We start from the raw sequence: 26,378 nt of genomic DNA, 5'->3' as shown, positions 1-26,378 counted from the left end.
TATCCTGATTTCCTATCATACTGTCAACATGAGTTCAGCCCTATACTCCACTTCTCTGGGATTTCTGCTGAAGTTACAGCTGGAGATCAGGGACCCCCTGTAGAAATTCTAGCCCATAGTCTTTATTTGTCTTCCAAGTTGGTTAACTATCCATTCCCTCACGAGGCCCTCTTTTACCGATAGCTCATTTTTCACTCCCTCCCCACTCCAGCTCCTATCAGCTTTCTGCTCTCTTGTGAATATTAGTTTGACACTGCAGCATGATTTCATAGGCATAGCACAAGTAACCATCCTCCTGGTAAACATGGGACTCCTCATCCTCCTAAACATCGGACTCCTAGTAACCATCAGACTCCTTATCCTCATAACCATCGGACTCCTAGTAACCATTAGACTCCTCATCCTCGTAACCATCGGACTCCTAGTAACCATCGGACTCCTCATCCTCGTAACCATCAGACTCCTAGTAATCATCGGACTCCTTATCCTCGTAACCATCGGACTCCTAGTAACCATCAGACTCCTCATCCTCATAAACATCAGACTCCTCGTAACCATCGGACTCCTCATCCTCGTAAACATCAGACTCCTTGGCCAGATTTGCACAAAGTGCGATAGCGGGCAGGAAAAAGAATGTTTTACCTGCCGGCTGCAATGGTGGCTTTTCGGCCACATTGTCCCATTCTCGGTGCATCCCGCCTCATTAATCATGCTTTCACAGGGAACGCACCAGATCGCTGGTGGGCGGGCTCAGATTTGCCTGTCACGCAGTGACCTCAGCGTTCCCTTGCTCCGGGCACTATATTTAAAGTGCACAAGAGCACAGCCTACTTCTTGTCTTCAGGCCAGGACTGCTCCAGGCGACGGATAGCCCCGAAAGCAAAAAAGACGGCAGCCCCCAAATTTAGTGATGCCTCACTGGGATGCACACTGGGTGCAGTGGAAGGCTGCACAATGTCCTCTACCCCTGCTCTGGCAGCAGGAGGTCCACCAGAGTCACCAATCTGGCCTGGGAGGTGGTGGTAACAGTGGTCAACAGGTGCTGAGCACAGAGGAGGTCAGCCATTCAGTGCAGGAAGAGGATGAATGATCTCATCTGTTCCACAAGGTTAAGTCAACCACTTCAGTACTCTCAACTCACATACTCACTAAACCATCACACATCCACAAGGATCTCGCACCTCAAGGGACAACACCACTAACTCTCACACACATCCTCACATCTCCAACAGGCTCATACCCTCTTGAGCTCGCGTCCTCATCCCGTTCATGGCTCCACTCACCACACAAACATTCCATGCAGTGCCATGTGTCCTGCTCACACTCTCTCCATCTGTTTTCATGCAGGAGAAGCTGGCTCACAACAGCAGGGAGAGGTCCCAGGCCAGGGGTAGAATTGCCCACATTAGGCTCCTCACTCACTTTGAGCAGTGTGCCATTGTGATGACTGGTGAGGACGTGGACCATGCCTGCGGTGACAGTGAGGTTGGCAGTGAATATCCACGTGAGGATCCTGCACCACATCATCCCTCTCTCAATGCAAATATGAGTGTTCTCTGTTTTTGACTCTGCTGCCATGCATTAATTATCTCTACTTTGGTTCACAGGGAGCTCTGTCAAGCGACTTACATCCTCAGCCAGCCAGTCCCTCAGCCCCATCCACGTCCTCACCTCCAGACAAGAGGGCAACTCCTCCATTGAAGAGCTGGAAATGAACAGTCTGGAAGACCCACCACAGTGCTTACCCACACCCTCCATCAGCACAGAGTCCCTCGGTGGGACCTATATATAGAGCAGGCTCGGGTTCACAATCTGGTGGTCACCACATGGACACGTGTCTGCAGCAGGAGGAGACAGGTTCAGCCAAGCTCCCTGGCACTCGGGGGACTGCTGGGGAAGAGGCATCTTTGAGGTCCAAGTCAGATGATGAGCTTCTGGATTCGGCTTTCCAACTCATCCTGGAGAGTCAACAGAAGACGTGGGAGCAAAACGCAGAGCTGCTGGAAGCCCTCAACAGAGTGGCATGTGAGTCAGAGGAATGCATCCACCTGCCCTCTGATGAAGTGGTCCCCACATGTGCATGTATGGAGGTCTCCATGGAAAGGATGGCGGATGCCATGGAGACCCTGGTCCAGCAAAGCGCAGGGATGCACGCAGACCTGCACTCCATTGCAGGAGCCATGGGTGAGTTCCTACATTGGCAATGCGAGAGGGAAACATATCCCCAGGCACTCCTTCCACTCAAGGAGTTAGGTCAGGGCCCTCAGGCACCCGAAGGGCAGAGGAAAGGTAGCAGGACACCCCGTGTCTTCCACTCAGGAGCTTCAAAGGCTGTCCTCTCCCTCCGAGTCCCCTTTGCCTGTAATCCCCTCAACCTCATCTTCTGTCAACGCAAAGGGAGAAGTTGGCCCACAGGAGGCAGCCAAAGCAAGCCGGGGCCCCCAAAGCCTCGGCTCTCCACAGGACGCACACTGAGGCCATCAGAGGCAACAGGACCAACCATTGCACAGGTTGTCTCCACCCCTGCTGCAGATGTCAGGGCAGCACCTAAAAGAAGTGGTAGGCCTAGAAAAGTTAAGAATTTCTAATCAGAAGTGGTTGCACGGATAAACACATTTTGTCTCTTTATAATTTGAAAATATATTCACTAAATAATGTGTAATGATATCTTTCAGCTTCATTAACAGGTTTCACGCGTCTTCCCCATGCATCCCCTGCCCCCAGTGGCAGTTCAGCTATACCCAACTCCAGCCAAGAGGGCACCTCCTCCATTGAAGAGCTGGAAATAAGCAGCCTGGAAGACCCATCACAGTGCTTACCCACACTCTCCATTTCCAAAGCTGCCTGCTAGGGTTCTCTTTCAGTTGTCCAGCTGAGTTGACCTGCATTCCCACCCACCCACTGATCACACTCCCATGTAGTACCTGTGCCCATACAACACCAAGCTCCACTCACATTTGCTTTAAAAACATGGTCGTAGTCAAGTTTCTTGTAAGCTCCCCAGTCCTTTCTCCTCTCCCAATCACCCATGTCCTGTTCCCCATCACTGTTGATTCCCCTGCCATCATCTTCCACCTCCCCACCGTCACCTGCCAGCCAGAAACCTTTTCTTTCCAGGATGTCCAGGTGAACGTGCACATTCACTATCTTCCTGAAAATCCCACCCCCGTCCACATTCACCTCCTACCTCCTCCTTCCCACCCAAGGGCCCATGTCCGCCCCAGTGTCCCCACAAACTACAAAAAAAATTCCAGTACAGGATATTAAATAAATGTAATCTATGAAAATTGCATTGCAATACCCCATGCAGGAACAATTCTGTATGTGTTTTCAAAACAGACAGCATGTCAATTATAAATTTATATTCTAAATATCCAATTTTTTTCAGTTACTCAGCACTGAATAAAGATCAAACATTAGAACCCAGAGTATTTATCTCTATAATCAAGGAGCACATTCATTGATCTAGGTGAGCTCAGAGAATTCAGCACAGACCAATGACTGAACCAGAGACATTTCTGGTCTCGGGGCAGACCAGGCATTCATTTGAACTGTTCTGACAAAATGTTAGCTGGTCTGTTGTCTCCACAGATACCAATTGGCCTGCTGTGTGTTTCTGGCATTTTCGGTTTTTGTTTCAAGTTTCCATTATCTACAGTTTTGTTCCTTTTATCTGGTCTGCCTGCTCCCATATACGAGAGGCAGGGCATAGAGCCAGTGGGGCTCAGGAAGTGGTATTAACATTCTAATAATGTCAATCCAATTAGACAGCAGATAAAGAAATGGTCTGAACTTGTCTGTGCTGCTTACAAAATGTAACATTTAACATTCACTGAAAATCTTGGTATGTGCTGTGCGATGGAACATGTGAAAAAAAAAGACCCTGAAATGTTCAGTCTGTGTGCAACACTCCTCCTTTAGCAGCCAAGTCTAAGGAATGAATCAACCTGTCATGTCTGCTCTTCCCTCCGCCTAATGTTTATACACACTTCATCCAGTATGTAATTATATACCAAGTGTAGTCTATAATTAATGAAAGTACAATTCAGTTAAATGTGGCAATGTTTCCTATCGCCACTTTAAATGTCTAACATGCTTGCCATCCCATTCACATCATGTTGGCGACATGGTTATAGGCAGGATGATATTTTAATTTGAGCAGTTTTCAGTGCTTTGATGCTGAAAGTTTACGCTGGCAGTATGTTAAGTAGTTTTCAGAAAACAGAAACATACTGTAACTTCAGCCACATCTGTTTTCATTGCATCGTAACATAAGAGCATCACATGGATACGGACTTTTATTATTCACACCAAATAAGGAGAGAGAAGCACAGCTAGTTCTAGCTGTTTACACCATTCAGAAAGCATTTCCTTTGAATCTTTCTACAGATACTACACTTATGAAGGCTAAGTTCACATTTCATGCTTTGGGTGACTATCTTCTTCTGCAGTTATCAATATACACAATTCATTTTCAAATAAGATTTCCCAAGCAGGTTGAGTCAGGTAGTCACTGAAAATTAGTTCAAATGATTAAACTTTTACATCAGAAATTGATAATGTTTTAAATGCGGGCAGCCGTGATATTTTCCTCCTCCTCTCTTCTTCCAGGGTACACTTTCAATGGCACAAATCACCCGCTTGTTCTTTGCCCAGATGGTGATCATTGATGTAGGAACCATAAAAAGTGTTGCTGACTATTTGACTGGAGAGAGCATCACAGCTGGATCCAATTCGATCTTAACCTGATACCCACACACATGTAATTCCCTCAGGGGCTGCTCAATCAGGAATGGGAGCTCTGACTAAGTTTCCCCTTTCGAGTGCAGGAGTAGGGAGGCAGCACTTCTATATTACCATAGCTGTGGTCAGCACTAACCAGGGATTGTAACCTGAATCTTTCATAGATCCCTAACACCCACCAACTTACTGGATAAAGTTGCTCAGTTATTGGCTGCCATGGTGTTGATTTTTCGAACCATTTGTCAATACTGGTGCTTGAATGGAAATGCAAATTTTTACTGTTAGGTTAGGAGATAAATGTTAAATCTGCACATTGCCTGATTGTCACAATACATTAGAGTGTATCTTGAAATATTTTTTATCCAGATTTGATAAAAGTGACACAAATGAGCCCAATTTGTTTTTATTTTCATTTTTACTCCTTTTTATTCCATCTCTTCCGAATACAATAACTTACATTCAAATGCAGCTTGAATCCAAATATCCTATTGTCTGCAGACCATTTGACCATGGAAGGCTGAGCTTAATCCTGCTCTCTTCTGACAACTGCATTTCAGCAGGAGTTATGGGATAGCAAACAAGAGTAGGAATTTTGACCGACATTTTTCTTTGTGAACCTATGGATGCTGATGATAATTGCAACCTCCCAAAGCTGCACCGGAAGACTAAAGATGAGTCCTATGGCTCAGTATCACATCACACTACACACTGAAGAAAATTTAGTGTTACTTTCATGTCATACTTCCTTGGTTTTGCCCATAACAGAAGATTGAGGTTCTCACTGAAGTGTCAGCTGCCTGAGAACCAGTGATACCCACTGACAACAGCATCAGAATTCAAACAAGTAGCCACCCAGTGGATATAGGCAACCTGGGGATAAATAGCATTTTACAATGCCACTTCGAGCTGGAATGTGAACACTCCATGCACTGCTGGTAACAAGCTTTAAACCTACTATCCATGTGTTCATCATGCTGGTTGAGCTAGTGTTGCTGACATGGAACATTAAAAAAGGATAAGGCGGTTTTAATTTCTTTGGTTAGTTAGCGAAACTTCTGAACAGTGGTCCACACTATAAAAAATACATTTTCTTCCTCATTATCTGTCCCTGAAGATATTTTCTACATACATCTTCCAGGTAGGTGCGATGGGCAGAACTATGGACCTCTCCATAGCCACTTGAAAGGGCTGACCCTTCAATGGTAATTTAACATTTGACCTTTAAGTTGTGAGTCAAGTGCTCAATTGGTTGCGATAGTGGGTTGTCTCTGTACAAGCCCTTTACTCTACAGGGATTAGGCCACTTTGTGCATTTGCATTGTCTGATGTCTTATTTACAATGTCATTGGCTTCTTTAGAGACCCTGCTGCAAAGTCGGTCTGCTCTTTTGAAGCTCTTCAGCCTGGCACTGAAGGACAACACCATGAGCTGCCAGCAGCTTTGACAACTAAGAGCAAAACATTTTCCCATTCATACCACTGGGTTTTACCAACTCAACTACTTCAAAGATACAAGTAGTTTTAAAAGGGGTCATAATGTTATAAGCAAAATGTCAGGGCAAATCAACACTGAGGTATAATCCCTGACTAGAACTGCAAAAAAAAAGTTTTAGTGTTACAAAGTTTACCAAGTCATCGCTCTCTCAGGTTTCCATGACAATTAAGAGCCAAGGTTGACACAGAAAACTTACAGGGGCTCAACAGCTGTCTCATGCTAGCAGAACCAAGAGATTAAAATCCACCTCACAGAACACAGCCAAGCAACTTCCCTCGCATCTGCGTAAATTATCTTCAGAGTTTTCCTAGTGTTGGAAACCAGCAATAGTTATCATGGCAGCTCACGAGATGAGTAATGATTTTGATTTGACAAGGCGACAGTAACCATAGCAACAGTAACCTGTGAAGCCTGCACAGCCATTGTTGGATTCAATGCGGCAGAGGCCAGAGAGGCCAGGAAGAAAATGAAGCATAGAACTATGGCATCTGACACATTTAGTGTCCTGCACTTTAATCATAGTTGGGAGAAATTAATTCCAGAAGATTTTCGAGATGGTTCCCTGTGTCGCTTCTGCTTTTGTTACATGCTGCAAAATCCTCAATCCTGCCAACTGCTAGATTCAAAGGAAATATTTTCTATTTCAGGAAACACTCTTTCAGAATGAGACATTTGTCTTCTTTCTCTTACAAATCACTTATTTCACTTGCATGGTCATGTCATGTCAGCATTAAAAGAAAAAGTAATTAGAATTTCATAGATGAAAGACATTTATAAGTTCTTTGTGTTTATACCTCTTAAAAAACTTTTATCTCCTTTACTTCCCTGATTTGCCAAAGATGGTGACTTGCACTGGCACAATGTTCCACAGGCAGTGGCAGCCTTCCGAGAACTTGCCCAAACCATCATCCCTCATGTGTTCATCTAGAAAATGAATTTTGGCTGGCTGTTGAAACATCAACAGCAGCACCATCAAGCCCAATGCTGTCTCTGCTTGGTGCCTGTATTTATGGAGTAGAGGGGTATTAGATAATGATCAGGGGTAGTAGGAACCCTGATTAATTCTTCCCCTCCCTAGTAAAAGAACAGGAGAGCTGAGCCTACTGCAGCCTTAGCAACAATCCATTATGAAATGTTCGTTTTATGTAAAGAAAGCATTCAGCCTTTCACTCTACAGAGCTTACATTATAAACAGAATTAAGAAACCAAAAGAAGAAAAAGATTTGCATTTTACTTAGCACTTTTCATAGCTACCAGACATCTGATAGAACTTTGCAGGCAAGGAAGTACCTTTTGAAGCATAGTCACTGTTGTAATGTAGGAAAAGAATATCACAATACAGCAGAAGAAATAATTGTGACATTAAACTAGATTCACAGTATGTTGAATATGACCCTCTCCAAACTCTCCTATTGCACAAACTCTACAAGTTCTGAATCTGAATCTGGATCTGAATGTCGTGAGTAAAGATTCATTATCCCTGTCAGTGAAAGAAGTGGTCTGGCCCAGTTCTGTTAGTTATGAACATGCCTGATGCAGTAATTCTGCGGTCAGTGGGACAGAAAAACAAATGGTGTTTTGCTTCTTAAAGTCTAAAACAATAAAAGGAAGAGTGTTGATCTTGCTCAGTCACTGCTCAGCCTTTTTTGGATTCCTGCCCAAGCAGGGACTCATCAGCTGCACCTCATTTTTCTGACAGCGCATGGTACAGGGATGAACACATTATGTTCAGTACAGCACTCCATCATTGGGTGAGAAAGTCAGCAAGAGAAAATCTATTCCATTACTAAAGCATGGAAACCTCCTGCTCCATCTAACTTGAGCAGCATTGCTTATGACCATGGAGAATTCCACTGCCCAGACACTACCTAACCCTTGAATTAAGGAAGAAAAGGTGGTGATGAAAGGGTCCGTTGCCTCTGTGTGTTGTTCTCTTTCCAATCCAGTCAGTGTGTGTTCAAATCAGGCAACTGCTGAACCCATTTCAGTGTTTTTTATCTCACTTATGTGCATCACTCATGCATTATTATAACATTGACATATTTCTAGAAGTCTGTTCTTGCAAACACTTGGCACATCTATTCCATTGAGTCCCAGTTTGCATGTAATTATTCTACCTGTCTCCCTCACTGGAAGTGGTCGGTTCTACAGGAATGCATCTATGAGAGAGCCTAGACTCCCAAAAGGCAGAGTTTCCAGCGTTTCAGGTCAAACACTTGGTGCAATGCAACACAGCTGAGCAGAAAACAATGATCACTGAACTGTGATCCAACAAAGCAAATTAAACAGTCAAAATCCATTTGCTTCAGATGAGCAGTCAGCAGGCTGTGAACAATGTGCTTGTCAAGAGATACGAGATTTGGGCAGGGCAGCATTGCTGTGAATGAAAAATCAGGTCACTACAAATATGGCTGGCCTTCACTGCACTTGTGGGTCACGCCTTAAGGTAGCTAGTAAAAAGAAATGGTGGCACAGCCCATTCATGCACTCATTGGTATGCTGTGCCAAAGAACAATGTATCCACGCAGGAGGATACCGAGACTAAAGCATCTCAGAATGGGGAGTGGGGGGGGAGAAATAGTGTTGTACACAAGTTAACCCTATTGACAGAAGTATAAGAGGAGGTTACCTGCCCACTAACTGTGAGGAAGAATGATGCATGTTACTGAATAGGGGCTAATAACCAAAGTGAAGGAGAAAGGGAAACAAAACTAGATAAGTGAAGCAACGGCTTCAATTCTGATCTTTTTAATCAGCCACTTTCTAAGCAGAGCAGCTGTGACCCAGTAGAGATACAAAGAACACAGTTTTTAATATACAAGAAATATTTCAAAAAGCAAACTGAAATGGAGAAGTGAAACACAGAATATGTTAAGCTGTTGCTCATCAAAATGTATTCTTCCTCCTCCACCTCCCATAAACTCACACACACAAACAGAATTAGACACACACACACACACACACACACGCACACACACCTCTTGTTCTGAATAAATATCAAAAAGAACAAACATATTTCCCCAGAGGCTCCCCTATTGCACATAAAACAGTACTTAATCTCCTGTGGTCTTGTGTGGTTCGGCTCCAAGTATTTGGAAATATTAAATTAAAGAAATTACCACTGGGGCAAATAATCATGCTGAAAAATTACTTTCCTTTTACTCCATTACAGTACTACATTGTAAATGTGAATGAGGTAGTAGTCAACACCACTGCAGCCTGAACAAATCACTTACCAATAAAGAAAATTAATACCTACTTCCAATGCCCACAAATCAACAAGCTAACCAAGAGGTCAAACACAAACATAACACAGACATCCATTTAGTAAAATTACTTTTTTCTTTCATTTCTAAGTCACTATTCAGAAAATATTTCAATTGTTCTCTGCTCTAATACACAAAATCTTCAGAGTATTCTCTGCCATGGAGGTGTATCAGGATCATTATTACAGTGCCTGTTTCTTTTTTAAGTAGCTCTGGGAACAAGACATAAGCTGCAGAATTTTCATCTAGTTTCTAAGATGTTGTAAGCATTGCCAAGAAACATTGGCCCTGAATCTTCTGTTCTTCTTAAAATGGGGGGCTCGGTTGAATTATTTTTACATGTACCAACACATATCTACCGTGGGCCAGTTTGTTTTTAGTTACCAGGTTTGACATGCATCAGCCTACTGCACACAGCAGAACAGAATATTCAATGCAACTGTACAATGGTGTATCATGCGGACCCACACTAATGCAGTATTTAGCCCTTTAATGAAGCACGTGAATGGGATTTTTGGATGAGAGCCAGTATAGGTATTAGAGAAACATCTGAGATACCTCCAACTGTAATGGTAACTATAACTGGCCATGTTAAAGATATTGGCTTTTGTATTAATTCTGAGGAAATTAAGATAATGCATCCTGAAAAGCTAAACAGTTGAAATATGCAGTTAAATGATCCTAAATATCAGCGTATTATGTCTAAACACAGGCACAAAGAACTTCTTTCAGGGTTCTCTCAGTCAGCCATCATAGCTATGAAGGTCATGTTAAAATTATTTATTTTTTCTTTGGAGTCCAGGCCACAATCCCAGTTTGAAAGACTGTGTGTGCTTCTGCTGTTTCGTCTCACTAACTTTGCCAACTCTACACCAGGTCCCTTTGAGAATCATGAAACTCCTAATGTAGGATCCTTGAATCCACACCTTCTTACACCACTGGCCTTATTTGGGGTGTGAGGAAGCTTGATCCCCAAGAAGACTGAGCAGAATTCTGGTGCAAGATTAAGATCCAGGCATACCAGATCCCGGCCACTGATTCCTTTATAATTTTGTTGTTATCTGTGGCCAGTGTTTTTTTTCAATGCATTTGTCTTTTAAGTTTCTTTTGTGCGGTTTTTATGTGGAACAAGACTTGTACAGTAACATTGCGCTGCTGTGAATACCTGCAACTTAGTGGGGACATTGGTCCCAGCTTAAAGATACAGCAGCAGTGCATTGGTAGGGCTGTGGATTTCGATCTATACATACATATATGTATGTTTTATAATGTGTGAGGAACTAAATTAGACTTATGAATTTCTTTTTCACAATCACTGCTATCAAATTTGTTGAAGTGTTCTTATTGTTCTTAATGATACTGTTCAGATTCTGGTGACTAGCAAAATACGTGTTTCTTTTGTCTCCTTATGCCAGCATGAAAGTGAAATGAAGTCCAATAATGGGATGAAGATGGACTTGAACTTTATGATATTAGTACAGAGATACACTCATTCATCTTCTAATATTGAACAATGTGAATTCATCTCATAATCTGATTTGTGCAAACTGCCAGCATAAAGCCCTAATCAATGTAAAATCTCACTTCTTGGGCTCTAAGTTTCAACTCACATCATCCTGATTGTTATCAGAGGGGCAGGGCTAGCTATAGGAATGAAGATGCGTGTGCCTGGGCTTCATTAAGGTACAGAGCCAGCATAAGCTTCTGCTCAGCACTTCAAGCAGACAAGTCTAAAATGCAGCATTGCAGCTGGGATGCAGACTCTTTAGCAGTCACACGCATTATTATTACGATGCAGTTTTCCCTTGGAGACGATCAAGGTTAGCACTAGTCATAGCTCAGCAGGTACCTGGCATTACAAAATAGCAGAATGTTGGGTAGTATAAATTGTGCTAATGATATTTGAACTGGTATCCTAGCCCTGCAAATACAGCTGTGACTATACTACTGTTGCTGAACAAATGCCTTGACCTAAGCCTGTGATGCTTCCAGCTTGCATAGCTCCCTAAGAGAAGCCACACAGCTGATAGTAAGCGTAAAAAAAAAGTTCCCCTGGTTGCTTTTAGTGACCAATTGTAACTAATCACACACATTTCATATGCCCAGTTTCTCAGATTGTTCGTCTGTGCCAAACAGACACAGAGCTAGCTACTCATCTGTAACTTTTAGACTATTAATAGGATTGTATTAAACATCTGATCTATAGAGACATATCACTCCACCTAAAGTCACTTTCTAGTGCACATGCACAAAGACATCAGCCTGTCAATCATCCCCTATCGGTGATTCAGGGATATTTTGATGAAGGAATTAAATAACTCACCAGAGACTGGAACAGAGAGCCACAAAATGCTTATCATTCTTGGCATACAGAGTACAACTTGAGCAAACATTACTGGAGACTTTGATAGGCATGTTTCCTTGAAGAAAATACATTACAATTTGTGTTGTGTTATCTAAGTTTCCTTTGGCACTGATGTAAGCAGGCTGCAAAGCAGTTCAATTATTCTGAAAGATTTTATTTTGAGCAACATTTCACACTGTAGTAGATATTCAAGTTGCTGATTATCAGCATTATTATAATTTGCTATGCCACTTAAGCTGTTGAATTAAAATCCATTTTACACAAGGTTAAAGAATAGAGCATACTACAGAAGAAATACAGATTTAGTACCACTGCTAAACTAAGCAAAATTATTTGTGAAAGTCTACATTAGCCACATACAAAGATGGTTGATTTCACGGTCTTTTCAGCAATAACCCTTGGGCAAGAGAAATCTAATATTTTAGTTTCCTTCACCTCTACTTTTACATTGAAATCTTCCATTTCCCTCACAGCAGTAAAGTCTCTGATATCATAGGCTCACATGGGCTAACCTTAACAGATTGGTTGCCTGCTATACGCCTTCTTGATTGGTTCTTTCCATTGATAATTAGGCGGAGTGTATAATGAGCTGTAGCTATGCAGCCAGCAAATCTCCATCTGTTCAGGCCTGGCAAAGCGCTATAGAACAGATTGCAGCCTTACTGGACAAGTGATAGGACAATAACAATTGCATCCCCGCTTCTCCAGCCTGTCAAGAGGGGCTCGATTCTGGAGAACAGACCTACAGAATATCCCCTTATATGCATATTATATCTTCCTTTCAAAACTAGAGAGGAAGCCTTCTCCAATGGCTCAGCCAGTCATATCAGTGGCTGGCCAAGCTGCAAGGACAGGAAAGATCCTAGCTTCAATTTTTGGTCCGTGTTGAGCTGGCAGTAAAGGTACTGCTACAGCCCTGCATGCCTCTAAGTTAAGGTGGGGGCAAAAACAAAACTGGCAATGGTTTTGATTTCTGATCCTGATCATTATCCCACAGCAGCTAGATTGTGTTTGTGTGTCTTTTGATTCAGAACAGAATATTGGTGATGGTGCCTCCTACAGTCAAATGAACAATCAACGCTCAGGATCTAGACTCTCGCATGAAATGTGGCTACTTTGGCAAGGTAACAAATACTGCACCTACAAAACTGTTCACCAGCATCAACCAGCACCTTCAGATCAGAAAGTGAATATTGTGCTGTGAGTTGAGTGCAATGAATTGACATTCATTACTGGGGTGGGGAAACCAGAATCAAGTCAGTTTGTGTCAATCTGAACTAAGTGGATTTCTTACTGGCTCTGCCTGCTGATAAGCTAGAAGTGCACATTCCATTTACCACCAAGTAATGTGTGCCAGAGTACTGAAAATACGCGGAGGTGTGGAAGTGTAACTGATCTCTTGTGAAGATCGCCCTTTGACATCAGCTGAGCCAAAGACTAAAATTGAACTCTGGACAAATACAAAATAGGAGTAGCATTTTTAAAATCATTTTTAGTTTCACTAAACCCAAATAATTCCTATAGGTTACCCAGTGCTCAGACCTATTATTAATTCAGTCTGAATATAATTAAACTCTAAGCACAGCCACTGAAAGAGGAACAGCAGCATCCAAGATGTTTACTTATTAACAGGATCATTGTCACTAACAGTACATTAAAATGCTGCACAAACATGTAAGAAGCAAGCACTGAATATTTTGCCAAAAAGCATTTTAACGTATAACATCTTCACACCGTGCAGGACCTAAGGTTTTGAATGCACAAATTTCTTTCTGAGTTAAAGACTGTCAACATCTTTGAAAATTAAGTGCAGTCAGAAAAAAACTCCACACTGAACACTGTTATCTTTTGGGGATAAAATGATTCATACAAGCTTTTATTGAAATATAACATACTATGCATAGGCTGCCTTAATGGAAACTTCCTCAGAGAGAACCATAGCTTTGAGTAGGTAGAAGAAATTTTTGTTACAGTAGGTTGCAGGCCTGGATAAAACATATAGCTGCAGAACCCAGTAGCTCAAAGTTTAAAATATCAACTGAGAATGCATAATTATTTCACTCAGCCAAGCAACACTCTATTTAGAACTACCATTTACAGTGGTCACATTCGGAGAAAAATTGGAAGTTGTAATCAAAATGCTTTATTAATCTTGTTCAGGCAAAGGGCTCAAACTCTTCATGAGCTCTTCTCAAGCAATGATGCAAACATGTCAGAGATGGGGCCTCCACAATTTTCAGTAAGGAGGTGTAGTAAATGATGTTGTTGCAAATATTTAACAAAGGAAATAAAACAAGTTTCTTGCAATTATATTGTGGTTTATCACACTAACACATTGAAGTGCTTCATATATTTACTTCCAGAGCACAAGTGACCATTGCTATGTAACCCAAATACAGCAGCAGTCTTTACCAGTGCTATCCATGAACAATTATCAAGAGAATTACCCAAGTTGCTTGTGTTTTTGTTGATTTTAGTTGAGGGAGGGATTTTGGTCAGGCCACAGGGAAGTTCCATTGCTCTTCTTTGAACCAATGCCATGGAATCTCTAGCATCCAACTCATCAGGCAGTAGGGGCTGAGTGTCTCATGTAAAGGGAAGCACCTCAAAAAACGCAGTGCTTCTTCAGTAGTATACTGGCATGTCAATGTGGATTGTGAGCTCAAGGTTTTCTGCACTGCTCAAGCCCTTTCTTTACAGAAACAGGAGTGGTTTAGAATCAGAAAATGCTGAAAAAACTCAGCAGACCTGGCAGCATCTGTGGAAAAAGAAACAGAGTTAATGTTTCAAGTCCAGATACAGACTCAAAACGTTATCTGTGTTTCTCTCTCCACAGATGCTGCCAGACCTGCTGAGTTTTTCCAGCATTTTCTGTTTTTATTTTAGCTTTCCAACATCCGCAGTATTTTGCTTTTAGAACTTTCCCTCCGTCAGGGGGGTTGTGCGGGGACGGGCATGGACCCGATCGCCCACGCCGCCATTTTACGTGGCTTTAACGTGGCCTTAATTGGCCTGCCCAGGAGACGAGCACCCAGAAGCAGTCTGTGCTCCATGTGTAGGCGGGGGAAGGGTTCCCTGAGTCGGGAGTGTGCTCTTGCCCTCGTGTGTCTGAAAGAGCACAGAAATCTCCCTGAGGCACAGAGGTGCCTCAGGGAAATTAGTTTTAAGTTTTAACAGTTCAATTAAGTGCTGAAAATATTTTTATAACATATCCCCTCATGTAAAACTGTCACATGAGCTGGGACATGTGCATTCATTTCAATAAAAATTTTTGAGAAAATTTAAAATAATTCATGAAACCTCATCCCGCCCGTTCCATAAAAATGCGAAGGCCGCCTGGGCTCTTCGTCTGCCCGCCAGCCTTAAGGATGGATGGGCAACTCTGTTAATTATGTTATTAGTTAAATGGCCTTAAAAGGCCTTTGACAGTTCGGTGGACTGCGCGCCCGCCGAACTGAAAATCAAATGATACATGATGATATCGGAGTGCACACTCAACGTTACCCCACGTCATTTTACGCCTCGGCGAGCGGGGCCCACCCCTGCTCACCAAGCCGAAAATTCTCCCCTAGTGCTTTAGAACCAAACACATTCAGTACAGAACAAAAACAGAATTACCTGGAAAAACTCAGCAGGTCTGGCAGCATCGGCGGAGAAGAAAAGAGTTGACGTTTCGAGTCCTCATGACCCTTCATGAGGACTCGAAACGTCAACTCTTTTCTTCTCCGCCGATGCTGCCAGACCTGCTGAGTTTTTCCAGGTAATTCTGTTTTTGTTTTGGATTTCCAGCATCCGCAGTTTTTTTTGTTTTTACATTCAGTACAGCCCTGTCAGACACTGTTTTCTGAAGTAGTCAGTGAGAGAAACCTATCAATCAATGTTGTAGAGTAAACCCCGGACAGACTGAATAAAGGAAGCATCTAGACAAGGTTCACACTCCCAACTGCTATCCAGCGACTACCCTCCATATTACCACTAACATTCACCCCCCCACCCCCTCTTTCCCCCAACAATATTTGTTTAGGTGAGCACAGGTTCAGGTTCAAATGGTAACCTTGCAACTAAGCTGCCTGTCAATGCTGACTGTCCAAGCTAACACACGAAGCATGGTTGCTGAGGTCAGGTATTGCAGGATCACATACCCTAGGAAGAGGTCAACACCTTTAGGAGAGAAAATTGGGTCAAAATAGGAAGAAATCAGAGAAAGAAAAGTGCAGTGAAAGGTACTATTACTCTCAGTCTCGGTATTGTCTACAATTAGAATCCAATTGCTTATGGCAGCAAAAAATCTCCTTAAAGTCATTCCAAATGATTTTTCAGTACATTGATGAACTGCTAAATAATATTTGAAAGAATCACAATGCACATCAAGATCACTCTGAAATTTTTCATAAGAATATGGGATGGATGACAGTCTTGCAACAAAATGTGCATATATTATATTCCTGCTTCAAGAAATTCTAAGAACCCTGACTGCCCCTCCCCACAGAACAAAGAAATAGGGACTACGGTGATCAGTTCTTCAAATTTCACTTTGAGTGGCAGCACAGTCAACAAGGTAGTTGTGCCTGATAAAGTGAAACTCTGCACCCACAGTCCTTCTTCGTCAGAGGAATCCAGTTACTTTCAGCACAATTACTCAAGTTAAAAATTAAAGAAGGCCCTCAGACATAAACCACTGTCATTTCACTGCAGCTCGCCATGAAAACTAGACAAATCCAGATGTAATTCACATTTTCAGCTAATATTCATCCATTAAGCAAGACAAAAAGCTTTCAAATTTCAAGAAACAAATTTATCAGGATTTCTGTCAAGAAAATGAAAGTAAAACAAACCACAGATTAGTTCTAAATCAAATTGCAGTTTGGGGAACATTGTCCCATTAGAGGAATAGAGAGTTCCAAGTTAACCATAACTATGTGAAACCATACCAGACATGACCTTCATCCTGTACCTTTCTGAAGTTGCTCACTTCTCAATGGCTTTAGAATGAACTGTTTTCCTTCTAAATTACCATCAGGACTGCATCTGCCTGCTTCAAAGTGCCTGAGGATAGCTCAGAGTTTAAACTCTAACTTTGATTTATGATTTGTAAGAAAGCACAAAGCAAATTACAACTCTATCCTACTGGTTCTCTCAAGAAAAAATATAGCTGTAAGGGATTTAGAAAAATTGTGACAATTAGTCAAAAATAAATTCTCTCTCCACACAGCTGTATAACAAAATATCTATAATTATATACTGTTTGCAATGTTAGGTTAGATTGAACAGCAAGTTACCAAGAGTCAAGCTGTGCTGATGTGGTGCAATTGGTTCAGGTGTAGCCACATGGCACTGAAATCATCCTCGTGTCTTTTTCATTGTCAAATTCGACAGGCTTAAGGAAACTTGATTACTCACAGTCTGTAGAGCTTCGGCGTTCCCAGGAAAAGTAACTCTGGCAAGACCTGCAGATTGTTTCTATTCAGGCGGCTGGAGAGAGGCAGCAAGTGAAAAGAGAAATAGTTGTCAGAAATCTGTTATTGCATAAAAATCACCCCTTAAAGCTTCAAATTTCTCTCAAGGTGCTAATTCAATAATTGCTGTGCACTCTCCAGTGCCTCAGCTAATTGACATCCTTCATTTCTGAACTTAGAGCAAAATGGCTAAGCTTAGCAATCCCACAGTCTCAGCAATTAGTAGCCCTGGAAGCAACACCAAATCAAAGATAGGGCTACACTATAGTAGCTCCCTTTCAGTATTGCTTAATGTCTGGAATGAGGAATTAGTGGATTTGCCCCAGTTGTCAGCAGGCTGTTTGACCATGAAAAGCTCGCTACACAGACTGTTCATGTGCTCACCAAAGTGGGATACACTGGACAATAAACAGGAGTGTGGACCCCGACTGACATTTCCTTTGCCGAGGCCAGATATAGAACCATAACTGCTGCTCCATTGAGATCAATGAGGTCCACACAAACCGGACTGCAAATACATTGAAGAGCAAAAGATACTGCATTTTAAACATTCTTGTTGAATACTCAGAGGCACGCCAGGAGTTCCACTAGCGCATTTTCATATAATAAGAACATTGTGTCTGTTCTTAATATTCTTCATATGGTGCCTGTCAAAGGCTGGCTTTGTGTGTTTATTAAAGGTCCAAGCTCTCATGGACACAGGTGCAACATATGCATCAAATGAAAAATGTGTTATATATTTGGCCAGGATATGATAACAGCTTGTCAATTCCACAAGGTGGTCCTGCAGCGTTTACCCAAGGCATTACAGAATGTGAAAATGTTCCCTGTAGACATGCAAGTGAGTCAGAAATCCACAAAGTCTAGCAAGAGGCGATGAGAAGCGGAGCTAATGAGAAAGTGAAACCTGAACAATTCTTTCCTTATGTCCCCTGGTGAATTGAACTTTATTGTTTTTAACCTACTGAATGGCTCTCAAATATTTATTAGAAGCCCAGTAATTACATCAACCTTTCAGTTATTGCTACCTTTCAAATCATTGTATTAGAAGCATCCATAGGTTTGATGCTGCCTATTGTTTCAAAATTGTGATTTGTTTGTTCTTAGCGAATAGATCAATCTGCCAAAATTTCAAAAACAAACATGATTTTCCATGCATCTGGTTTCAAGACACTTTAAGTTAAATAAACCTCTCTTTTAGGATGGCTCAAGTTGTTCTTGATCCTCTCCAATCAGGGTAAGACCCCACAGCATGGACTGACCCATTTGTTCAGGTGGTGACTTGCAGTCATATTTTCACTGACATCACTGTGATTGACAGCAGCTCATTGTCCTCACATGCTCCGTAATGTGTGTTAAATGGGTTTTAAAATACTTTCAATGTTCTGAACGTCCATGGACTACAGTGGGAAAGAATCAGCCACAGTGACTGCTGAGGGCGTTTATCCAATGACCCCTGTTGAAAAGTGTGATTGTGTGGGCTCCAGCTGAGGATAGGATCAGGCTGGTTGTGATGTCTCCCTTAGTCAAACAGCTTGACAAAGCTCACTGCCGAGGCTTGAATATAAAGGATAGTCAGTTAGGTAATATGCTTGTGAACTCCTAGCATCGATGAAGTGTGCCTGAGCAAGTGTCACCATTTTCAGGAAAGGTTGGGGGGTTGGGGGGTTGGGGGGGTTGGGGCGGGTTGGAGGGGGGGCGGGGGTGGTGGTGGTGGTGGTGGTGGTGGTGGTGGTAGGGGGAATATCTGGAATTAGAATATGAAAAATAAACCAATGTTTCCTTTTCTTTTACAAAGCGCATCCATTCAAGCCACAGATAGAAAGCAGTGGGGCCTTTCAGTCTTCTACAATAGACAGATGACAGCTACTGTTTTTGTGAAATACAGTCCAAGCATTGTGGGCTGATAATAATAAAAGTGGCGCCAGAGGAGTTGGGGGGGTGGGGAGGGAGAGCAAGCAATAGAGTGTATCTTTAACATTTCGAAACATCCGTTTAAACTGGCTTCTCATTTCAGGAGAAAGTAGAAGGGCCAGCATCCAGCAAACATTGTCACAAAGAACCAGCGCAAAACAGATGTGGGAAAAACAAACAGCAGCTTGCCATCTGAATTAGTAAAAAGGTCCTGCTCAATGCAAACAAACCCCATCCCTCACTTCAACATCAATAGCCATAAAAAGGTCAGGCAAAACCCAACCCAGAGCAAAGGATAGACACTGAGAACTCTGCAATAGTAATGGTTTCTGTATGAGCAGGAAGAAACAGTGGTAGCCACGGGGAATGGGAGAAAAGCCTTTTCACTGTGACATTTAAGCTTTAAAGACAAAATGAGTTAAGAAGCTAACACTCATACATTTCTCAGTGGAGCACTGTTTATAAAAATGTGAAACGTGGTTCCAACAATTTGGCCGTAGACCTTGTTAATTAATGTTGCAATTATTTATTTATTAAGATGCAGTCAATCCTCTCTGTTACACTGCCTTTAGTTGCTGCAAAAAACATGTGATGATAGGAAGTATGTTATACTCAGCGCAGGGGGATTGGGACTGTATGAGTGTACTTACTCAGCGTTAATGGTTGTGTACATGATCCTGTCCCTAAAGGGCAGTAGTCAAAAATTCCATGTTGTTTTTTTGAGAAAATGCTGAATTTGACGAACTTTAAGAGAAAACAATCTTGTATACCATGTTGGATGTCATACAAAGTGCTACTACACTGTCAAATAACTTAGATGTCACCAAAGGTCAATCTTGCCTTGTCATCAGGTAATTATAAATTTGAATGTAAAGCCAGGTGTTCCAGAGTAGACCTATGTGCTCACTAAGTAGGAAACTGGATCTAAAGAGAATAAAGTGCTCTCATAATATTAACAACAGCTTTTTTTGTTTCTTTCCCTGAAATAATTCACAAGCCTGACTGTAAACAGGTGATACAATATTATCTTGATGAAGAACATAACTTCACATTTTAAAGCTAGCATGTACCACCAATATTAGCATATTATAAAGAAAAAAGAAAAGCTTGCATTTATATAGTACCTTTCATGATCTCAAAATGCTCAAAAGTGCTTCACAACAAATGATAAGCTTTTGAAGTGTAGGCGCTGCTGTGATATGCGGAATGTGGTAGGCAATTTGTGCATAGCAAGGTTCCACAAACCTCAATGAGATAACGGCCAAGTTATAAATGAGAAATTGGGCTCTTTAGCAGCCGTTTTTTGGGTGCTAGCAGTGCCTTTAGAGCTCCAAAATGACATACATGGCGCACGCACACACCTGTGAGACAAGTTGTGCCAGACATTGGTCGCGACATTATAGGAAGGATGTGATTGCACTGGAGGGGGTGCAGAGGAGATTCACCAGGATGTTGCCTGGGATGAAACATTGAAGTTATGAAGAGAGGTTGGATAGACTTGGGTTGTTTTCGCTGGAGCAGAGAAGACTGAGGGGCAACCTGCTGATCGAGGTGTACAAGATTATGAGGGGCATGGACTGGGTGGATAGGGAGCAGCTGTTCCCCTTAGATGAAGGGTCAGTCACGAGGGGACACGAGTTCAAGGTGAGGGCCAGGAAGTTTAGGGGGATGTGAGGAAAAACTTTTTTGCCCAGACGGTGGTGACAGTCTGGAATGCACTGCCTGGGAGGTTGCCACACATACTTTAAAAAGTACCTGAATGAGCACTTGGCACATCATAACATTCAAGGCTATGGGCCAAATGCTGGTAAATGGGATTAGGTAGGCAGGTCAGGTGTTTCTCACGTGTCGGTGCAGACTCGATGGGCCAAAGGACCTCTTCTGCCCTCTGTTATTCTGTGATTCTGTGATTTTGGCGGGACCTTTGGCACGTGCAATGACTGTCCATTGGAAGTACGCAGAACTAGATGTTCTGTTGATGTAATGCTAATTTAATGCCAGCAGTGCCATTTTTGGAGCTCAACACTCTAGCCATTGCCATTCTTACCTTCGCACAGCTGAACACACGTTTAACAGCAGTAAGGACTAGCACTATTTCAAGGGATTATTAACTAATTACAGTTTAGTTGCTGGCTAATTTCTTCTAGTATTGCTGTGATTCTATACATTTTTGGTGCTTTCTATAGTTGTTACAAGTTGAAAAAGTCTACAGGGCAGGTGCTGAAGGAGTTTTTACTGACATCAGTGCTTCTGCAGAAGCAGTTGTTATTGGGCATAGGTGCTCTAGTAAGCATTTCCCCTGGAATACAGCATCACTGAGAGAATAGGCAGAGGCAGTTCAGAGCAGAGCAAGTTACCGGGACAGGGAGGAGGAAGAGCGGGAGAAAGACTCTCAGTAGGAGAGCATATCTGCCCAGGATGTTCATGGAGCAACTTGTTGACCTAAAGATCAGCGAAGATCAATGTGTGATCAACGATACCCTCATTGAAATATGCCGCATGTTGCAACCTTAACTGCAGCCTTGGAATAGGGCAAGAACTGCATGAACTTTTATGTGTCTCACTCTCTCCAGGCTGGAGCTAGAGGTATTTGTAACATCTCAAAGTGCACCATCCACTGTTGTGTAAGGGGACTTTCTAGTCAAAGAGAGCTAAATATGTTTAATTCTCTCTTGCAGACAGCAGCTGGCAGAGTGAGTATGTGGCTTCACTAGAACCGTAGGCTTTCCCCATGGTGCTGAATGTCACTGGCTGCTTGCACATTGCTCTTCAGATGCCATTTATATGGGAACTCCTTCAATGTCCAGCTGGTGTATGATGAACAGCAGTGCATCATGCAGGTCAATGCCCAGTATCCTGGCAACAGTCCTGATGCCTTCATTCTGTGGCACCAGGCATTTGAGCCACTATAGGAAACCGAAGGACACTGGCTATTGGGTGACAGCTCCCATTCATTGAGACCTGGCTCATGAACCTACTGTGTGACTCATGCACATATGAACAGCATGCATAGGATGAAAGCCATGAGGCCATACAAAATGTGATAAAGCAGACCAGTTGCAGAGCTTCTGCTCTGGAGGAGCCCTACAGTACTCAGCATAGCAGGTTTCAAAATTCAAGGTGGTCTGCTGTATGCTGCACAACCTTGTCCTCATACAACTATCTATACAACGAGTAGCTGAGGAGCAGGAGCAGGAGCGTAAGGAGGTAGAAAAAGACGAGGAAGGGAGGGGGCAATTTAGGCAGCCCCTTTCCACCTGTGCTGTCTGTGAAAACCTCAACTGTACAAAACCAGTGACCACAACCCCAATTCCCCATTCGCCAACAGTCCCACATCTTACCTTCGTCCTTTCATTGACCATCATAGTGTCTGCTGGACTACAATGCAAAAATGAAAGCCACCACAAAATTCCAAACCAAATTTACAAATTAAATCATTCAATATCTATACAAAACTACCCTTGTGCATCTCCATAATGTCCTTTCCTATCTTAGTACTCTAATGCTGTAATACCACAGTGGCTGCAGTATGGCTGAGGGAAAGGCTACTGATTTACAGTGGAGAAGACTGCAGATGATCTTGGAGGACGATCTCAAACAGCTCTGGGCTTTGAAGACCCGGCGGCATACTTCACCATCTCAGTATGGGCAGCAGCAAAGGGCACTGGAGCGGCAGTAATGGGAAGATGAATGCTGCTTTCCTGAGAGGACAGCAGGTTTGTGCTCCAAAGAGCCACTGTCACTCCCTGAGGCCACACCTCAGCAATGCTGATAATCAATTGGGGACTGCTGTGAGATGCTGAAAACCCCACTGGAATAGACAGCTATGATGGCAGCAGTCTGAGTTTGCTTGACAGGAGTCTAAGGCATCATTATTGGGTCGATAAGTGTGCTAATAGAGTTGGCCACCACTTCCACACTGGGAAGGACAGACTCCAAGCTGTGCACAAAACCTTATGCCAAGCTGGTGCTGGTCTCTTCTATGCTCCATGACATTGACCGCAGGCTTTCTGACAAGCTTCCCAATGCACCAGTACTTTGTTGTGCATACCCATCAGTATCCCCCTTTAGGCTGCCCTATCCAAGTGCTCATCTGACTCCTCTGCCGTTTGTGACCTTGCTCACTCATGTGCTGGCACCTGCCCTTACTCCTGATTTGTCTCCAGCCCAATCATGCCTGATGTCTCACCAAGCACAGGCCCTGCTTTTAATTATCCCCAAAGTATGTGAGTTGGTGGTTGTGAGTGTGAAATCAAGTGATGGTGCCTTGTCTTCATCATCACCATCTTCTTGGTGTTCCTCCAATACCCAAGTTACAACTCTTGAGTAACTAAAAGGAAAAAGGTGCAAGCATAAGGTTTGATAAGGGGAATACAGGTGAGAAGAAACTAAGAGGTGTCTGCTTAAACTATCTGCAGCTTGTATATCAGAAGAGTGTTGAATGAGGTGGAAGTGAGATGTGAGCAGGAGGATTAGACGTGAGGATACCATCACCTTTGATGGTTTTAGCCCCACTGCTTCCGACACGCTCAGCAATGGCCATCTCCATAACAGCAAGCACCATCTCACCATCCCCATGCATGTGAGTTAGGACATGCAAGTGTGCCTCTCCCCCTCTGTTTGCTCCTGCTTCTCCAGTTGTGCCCTTCAAGAGAGAGGGAAATGTGCTAGTGAGTGTAGTGCAATCTGTTTGACTGATTGAATAGCTGGCAGTGAATACATCCTGTGAATGGTGGATGTGAGGCTTACAGCAATGCTGAGTATATGAGGCTGAGGTGAAGCAAATGAATATCAGGTGCAAGTTCTGATTGTTAGGTATTGTTGGTGCGTGAGACATGTGGGTTTGAGCAGTGACTGAACCTCATGGGCAGTTGGTGGGATATGAACTTTGCTGATACGTTCACTAACTTTGACCACTCATGCGAGGTCATTGAATTGCTTGTGGAACTACATCCAGTTCCTCGTAGCTTGAATCCTAGCAGTGATCATCACAGTTGTCTGCTCCCAGTGATTTTTCATTGTGTGTCTGTGGGGTCTCCACCTCTCATCGTGAGTACTGGCCATTTCCTCTCCCTTCTACTTCCTCCTCTAAGACCTCTAGCATAGCATCTGAGAACCTTGAAGCTTACTTTCTCCTATGGTGTGCCATCTCTCATCTTTTGCCAGGTCATATTCTCTTCAACCACAACTCCCACCACCTGTTCCAGCCATAATGCACCTCCCCTTTAAGAGGTGCAAGCTAGTTTTAGTGCAGGCTAGCTTTAAGTGCGACGAGCCACTCATGATACTGGCTCCCTCCTGATGCATCCAGCCAACGTACAGTGTGTTAGTGATCCCTGTGCCCATTTCAGTAACTATCCAATTTAGCCCCCTATCCATTTTAATGATGTTGGTTGAGGTGTGAATATTGATCAGGACACTGAGAATAAATGCCCCCTGTTCCACTGATCCATAGCTGACATTTTAAGAACGTGATATTGTGCCTATAGGTTGTCGGTAAAGACCCTAGGCCAACGTAAAGACCCTAGGCCAACATAGGGCCTTGAGGCAGCAAGTGCCTGTTTGATTGTATCTTCCAGAAACATCAAGAAACCAGGCACTTCTCCATTCTGGATAGGGCAGGTGGAGCACTTACCAGATGAATCATTCCAACCCCCTCTCATTCATCCAGCTCTGAAGTGATATCAGCCCCACTTTCATTGTTCTATTGTTGGTATGTCAATTTGGGTCAGTGCAGAAAAGGAAAATCCAGGTTAATAACCTTAAAACGAGCTTTTGAAGTGCATTGTAAGAAAGCCTTCTTTTATTTTCAAAACTGCACCTTTCTGTTTCAGAACTCATTTTGTGCCAACAATGAGAAAGAAAAGTGTCGACCATCACCGAGAAAACCTATTTCCACCCTCATGCCTATCGTTATAGCTGTATGGAGATGGAATGCCCCACCATTACCTCAGAGGCAGTTTCTGTGCTTGTATCAGGTGGGAATGGCTATTCACATTGCCCTCCCTTGGAGAATATCACCATCTATTGTGTTTTCTTTGTTTAATGGATTCAGATAGATAAAGGGAATGTTTCCTTTCCCACCAGGGTCTTCCCTCTGAAGAGTTTCTACAGTAACACACCCACTCTTCCCTTTATAAAAAGACTCTGAGGATTTTTACTGCAAGGTATGACTGACAAATAATGAATGAGCTACACAAAATAAGAAACCAGTTGATTCTCTCTTGGTCAAATCCTTTGGAATATAATATCACCTTTTTGAATGCAACAGTCAGCAATGCTTCAGGAAAAAATAAGGCTTCATTTCAGGAACCTAGAGAAAGTTTTCAAGTGGGGAGGGGGCATTCTTTGTCATAATTCGTGTAGCTCCCATTATCACCACCTCCACCCCCTCCAATGCATTTAAATGCTGTTCTTTTAAAAAATATCACCCTGCTAAAACAGCGGTCATTCACATCCTTCATTAAGCAGTGTTGAGTACAGTGTTTTCCTTTGAACTGCTCTTCATCCCTCCAGCCTCCACTCTTCACTTCCCACATGAAGACTATGTCAAACCTGAGATTGCCTAACATGCTGCCCATCACTCAGCTTCCACTAATGAATCAACTTTTACATACTATCGGATAGGGGATCCAGTGCAGAATGTTTCATTTCTTGTTGGGCTTCAAAGTGTTAACTCAGCACAATGAGACGGAGAAAAGACTACTTCCTAGATGTTTTACTTTCAAACCCTCATCAAGCAATCTTTCCAGGTTTCAGCTGAGAATTTTAACAGTGGCTGGATCTCCTCCTTATTTTCATGATGCTTCTAACTAAACAATTTTAAGGGCCAATCTTGTGTTTTGTGACTGTTAGCCTCACCTCTGTTAAATCACAATCAAGGATTCCAATAAGGTTTACTCATTACCAAATTAAATCCCTGTCTCACACATGTGCTGAATCTGAGGGTTTCATAATAAGTGACCTTCATTAACCCATCATGTTGAAAGTGCTGCAAATTCAACCCCTTTATAACTGATCTTTTACTGGCATTGGTTTAATTTTAGAAATCTGTTATTTGTAACTCTTTCAAGTACAAACCCATTTCCATCTGTTTCAGATGAAGTTACATAGTTTCCTATTATGAGATTTGAACTCTTG

The 26,378-nt window shown here is 42.7% G+C and overlaps 1 protein-coding gene across 3 annotated transcripts in view; it reads right to left on the bottom strand.

Moving 5' to 3' along the window:
- Positions 1-26,378, bottom strand: part of slit2 (slit homolog 2 (Drosophila)) — a 489,173-nt gene that overhangs the window by 444,734 nt on the left and 18,061 nt on the right. For all 3 annotated transcript variants that reach the window (XM_041182754.1, XM_041182765.1, XM_041182773.1), the window contains exon 4: positions 17,269-17,340. In XM_041182754.1, the coding sequence (XP_041038688.1) occupies positions 17,269-17,340 (72 nt within the window). The remainder of the gene's footprint in view (positions 1-17,268; positions 17,341-26,378) is intronic.

This window comes from Carcharodon carcharias, chromosome 1 (genome assembly GCF_017639515.1).
Source record: "Carcharodon carcharias isolate sCarCar2 chromosome 1, sCarCar2.pri, whole genome shotgun sequence".
NCBI classification, from domain to species: domain Eukaryota; kingdom Metazoa; phylum Chordata; class Chondrichthyes; order Lamniformes; family Lamnidae; genus Carcharodon; species Carcharodon carcharias.
Note: the sequence above shows the minus strand (reverse complement) of the source record. Positions and strands in the feature narration are given on the sequence as shown.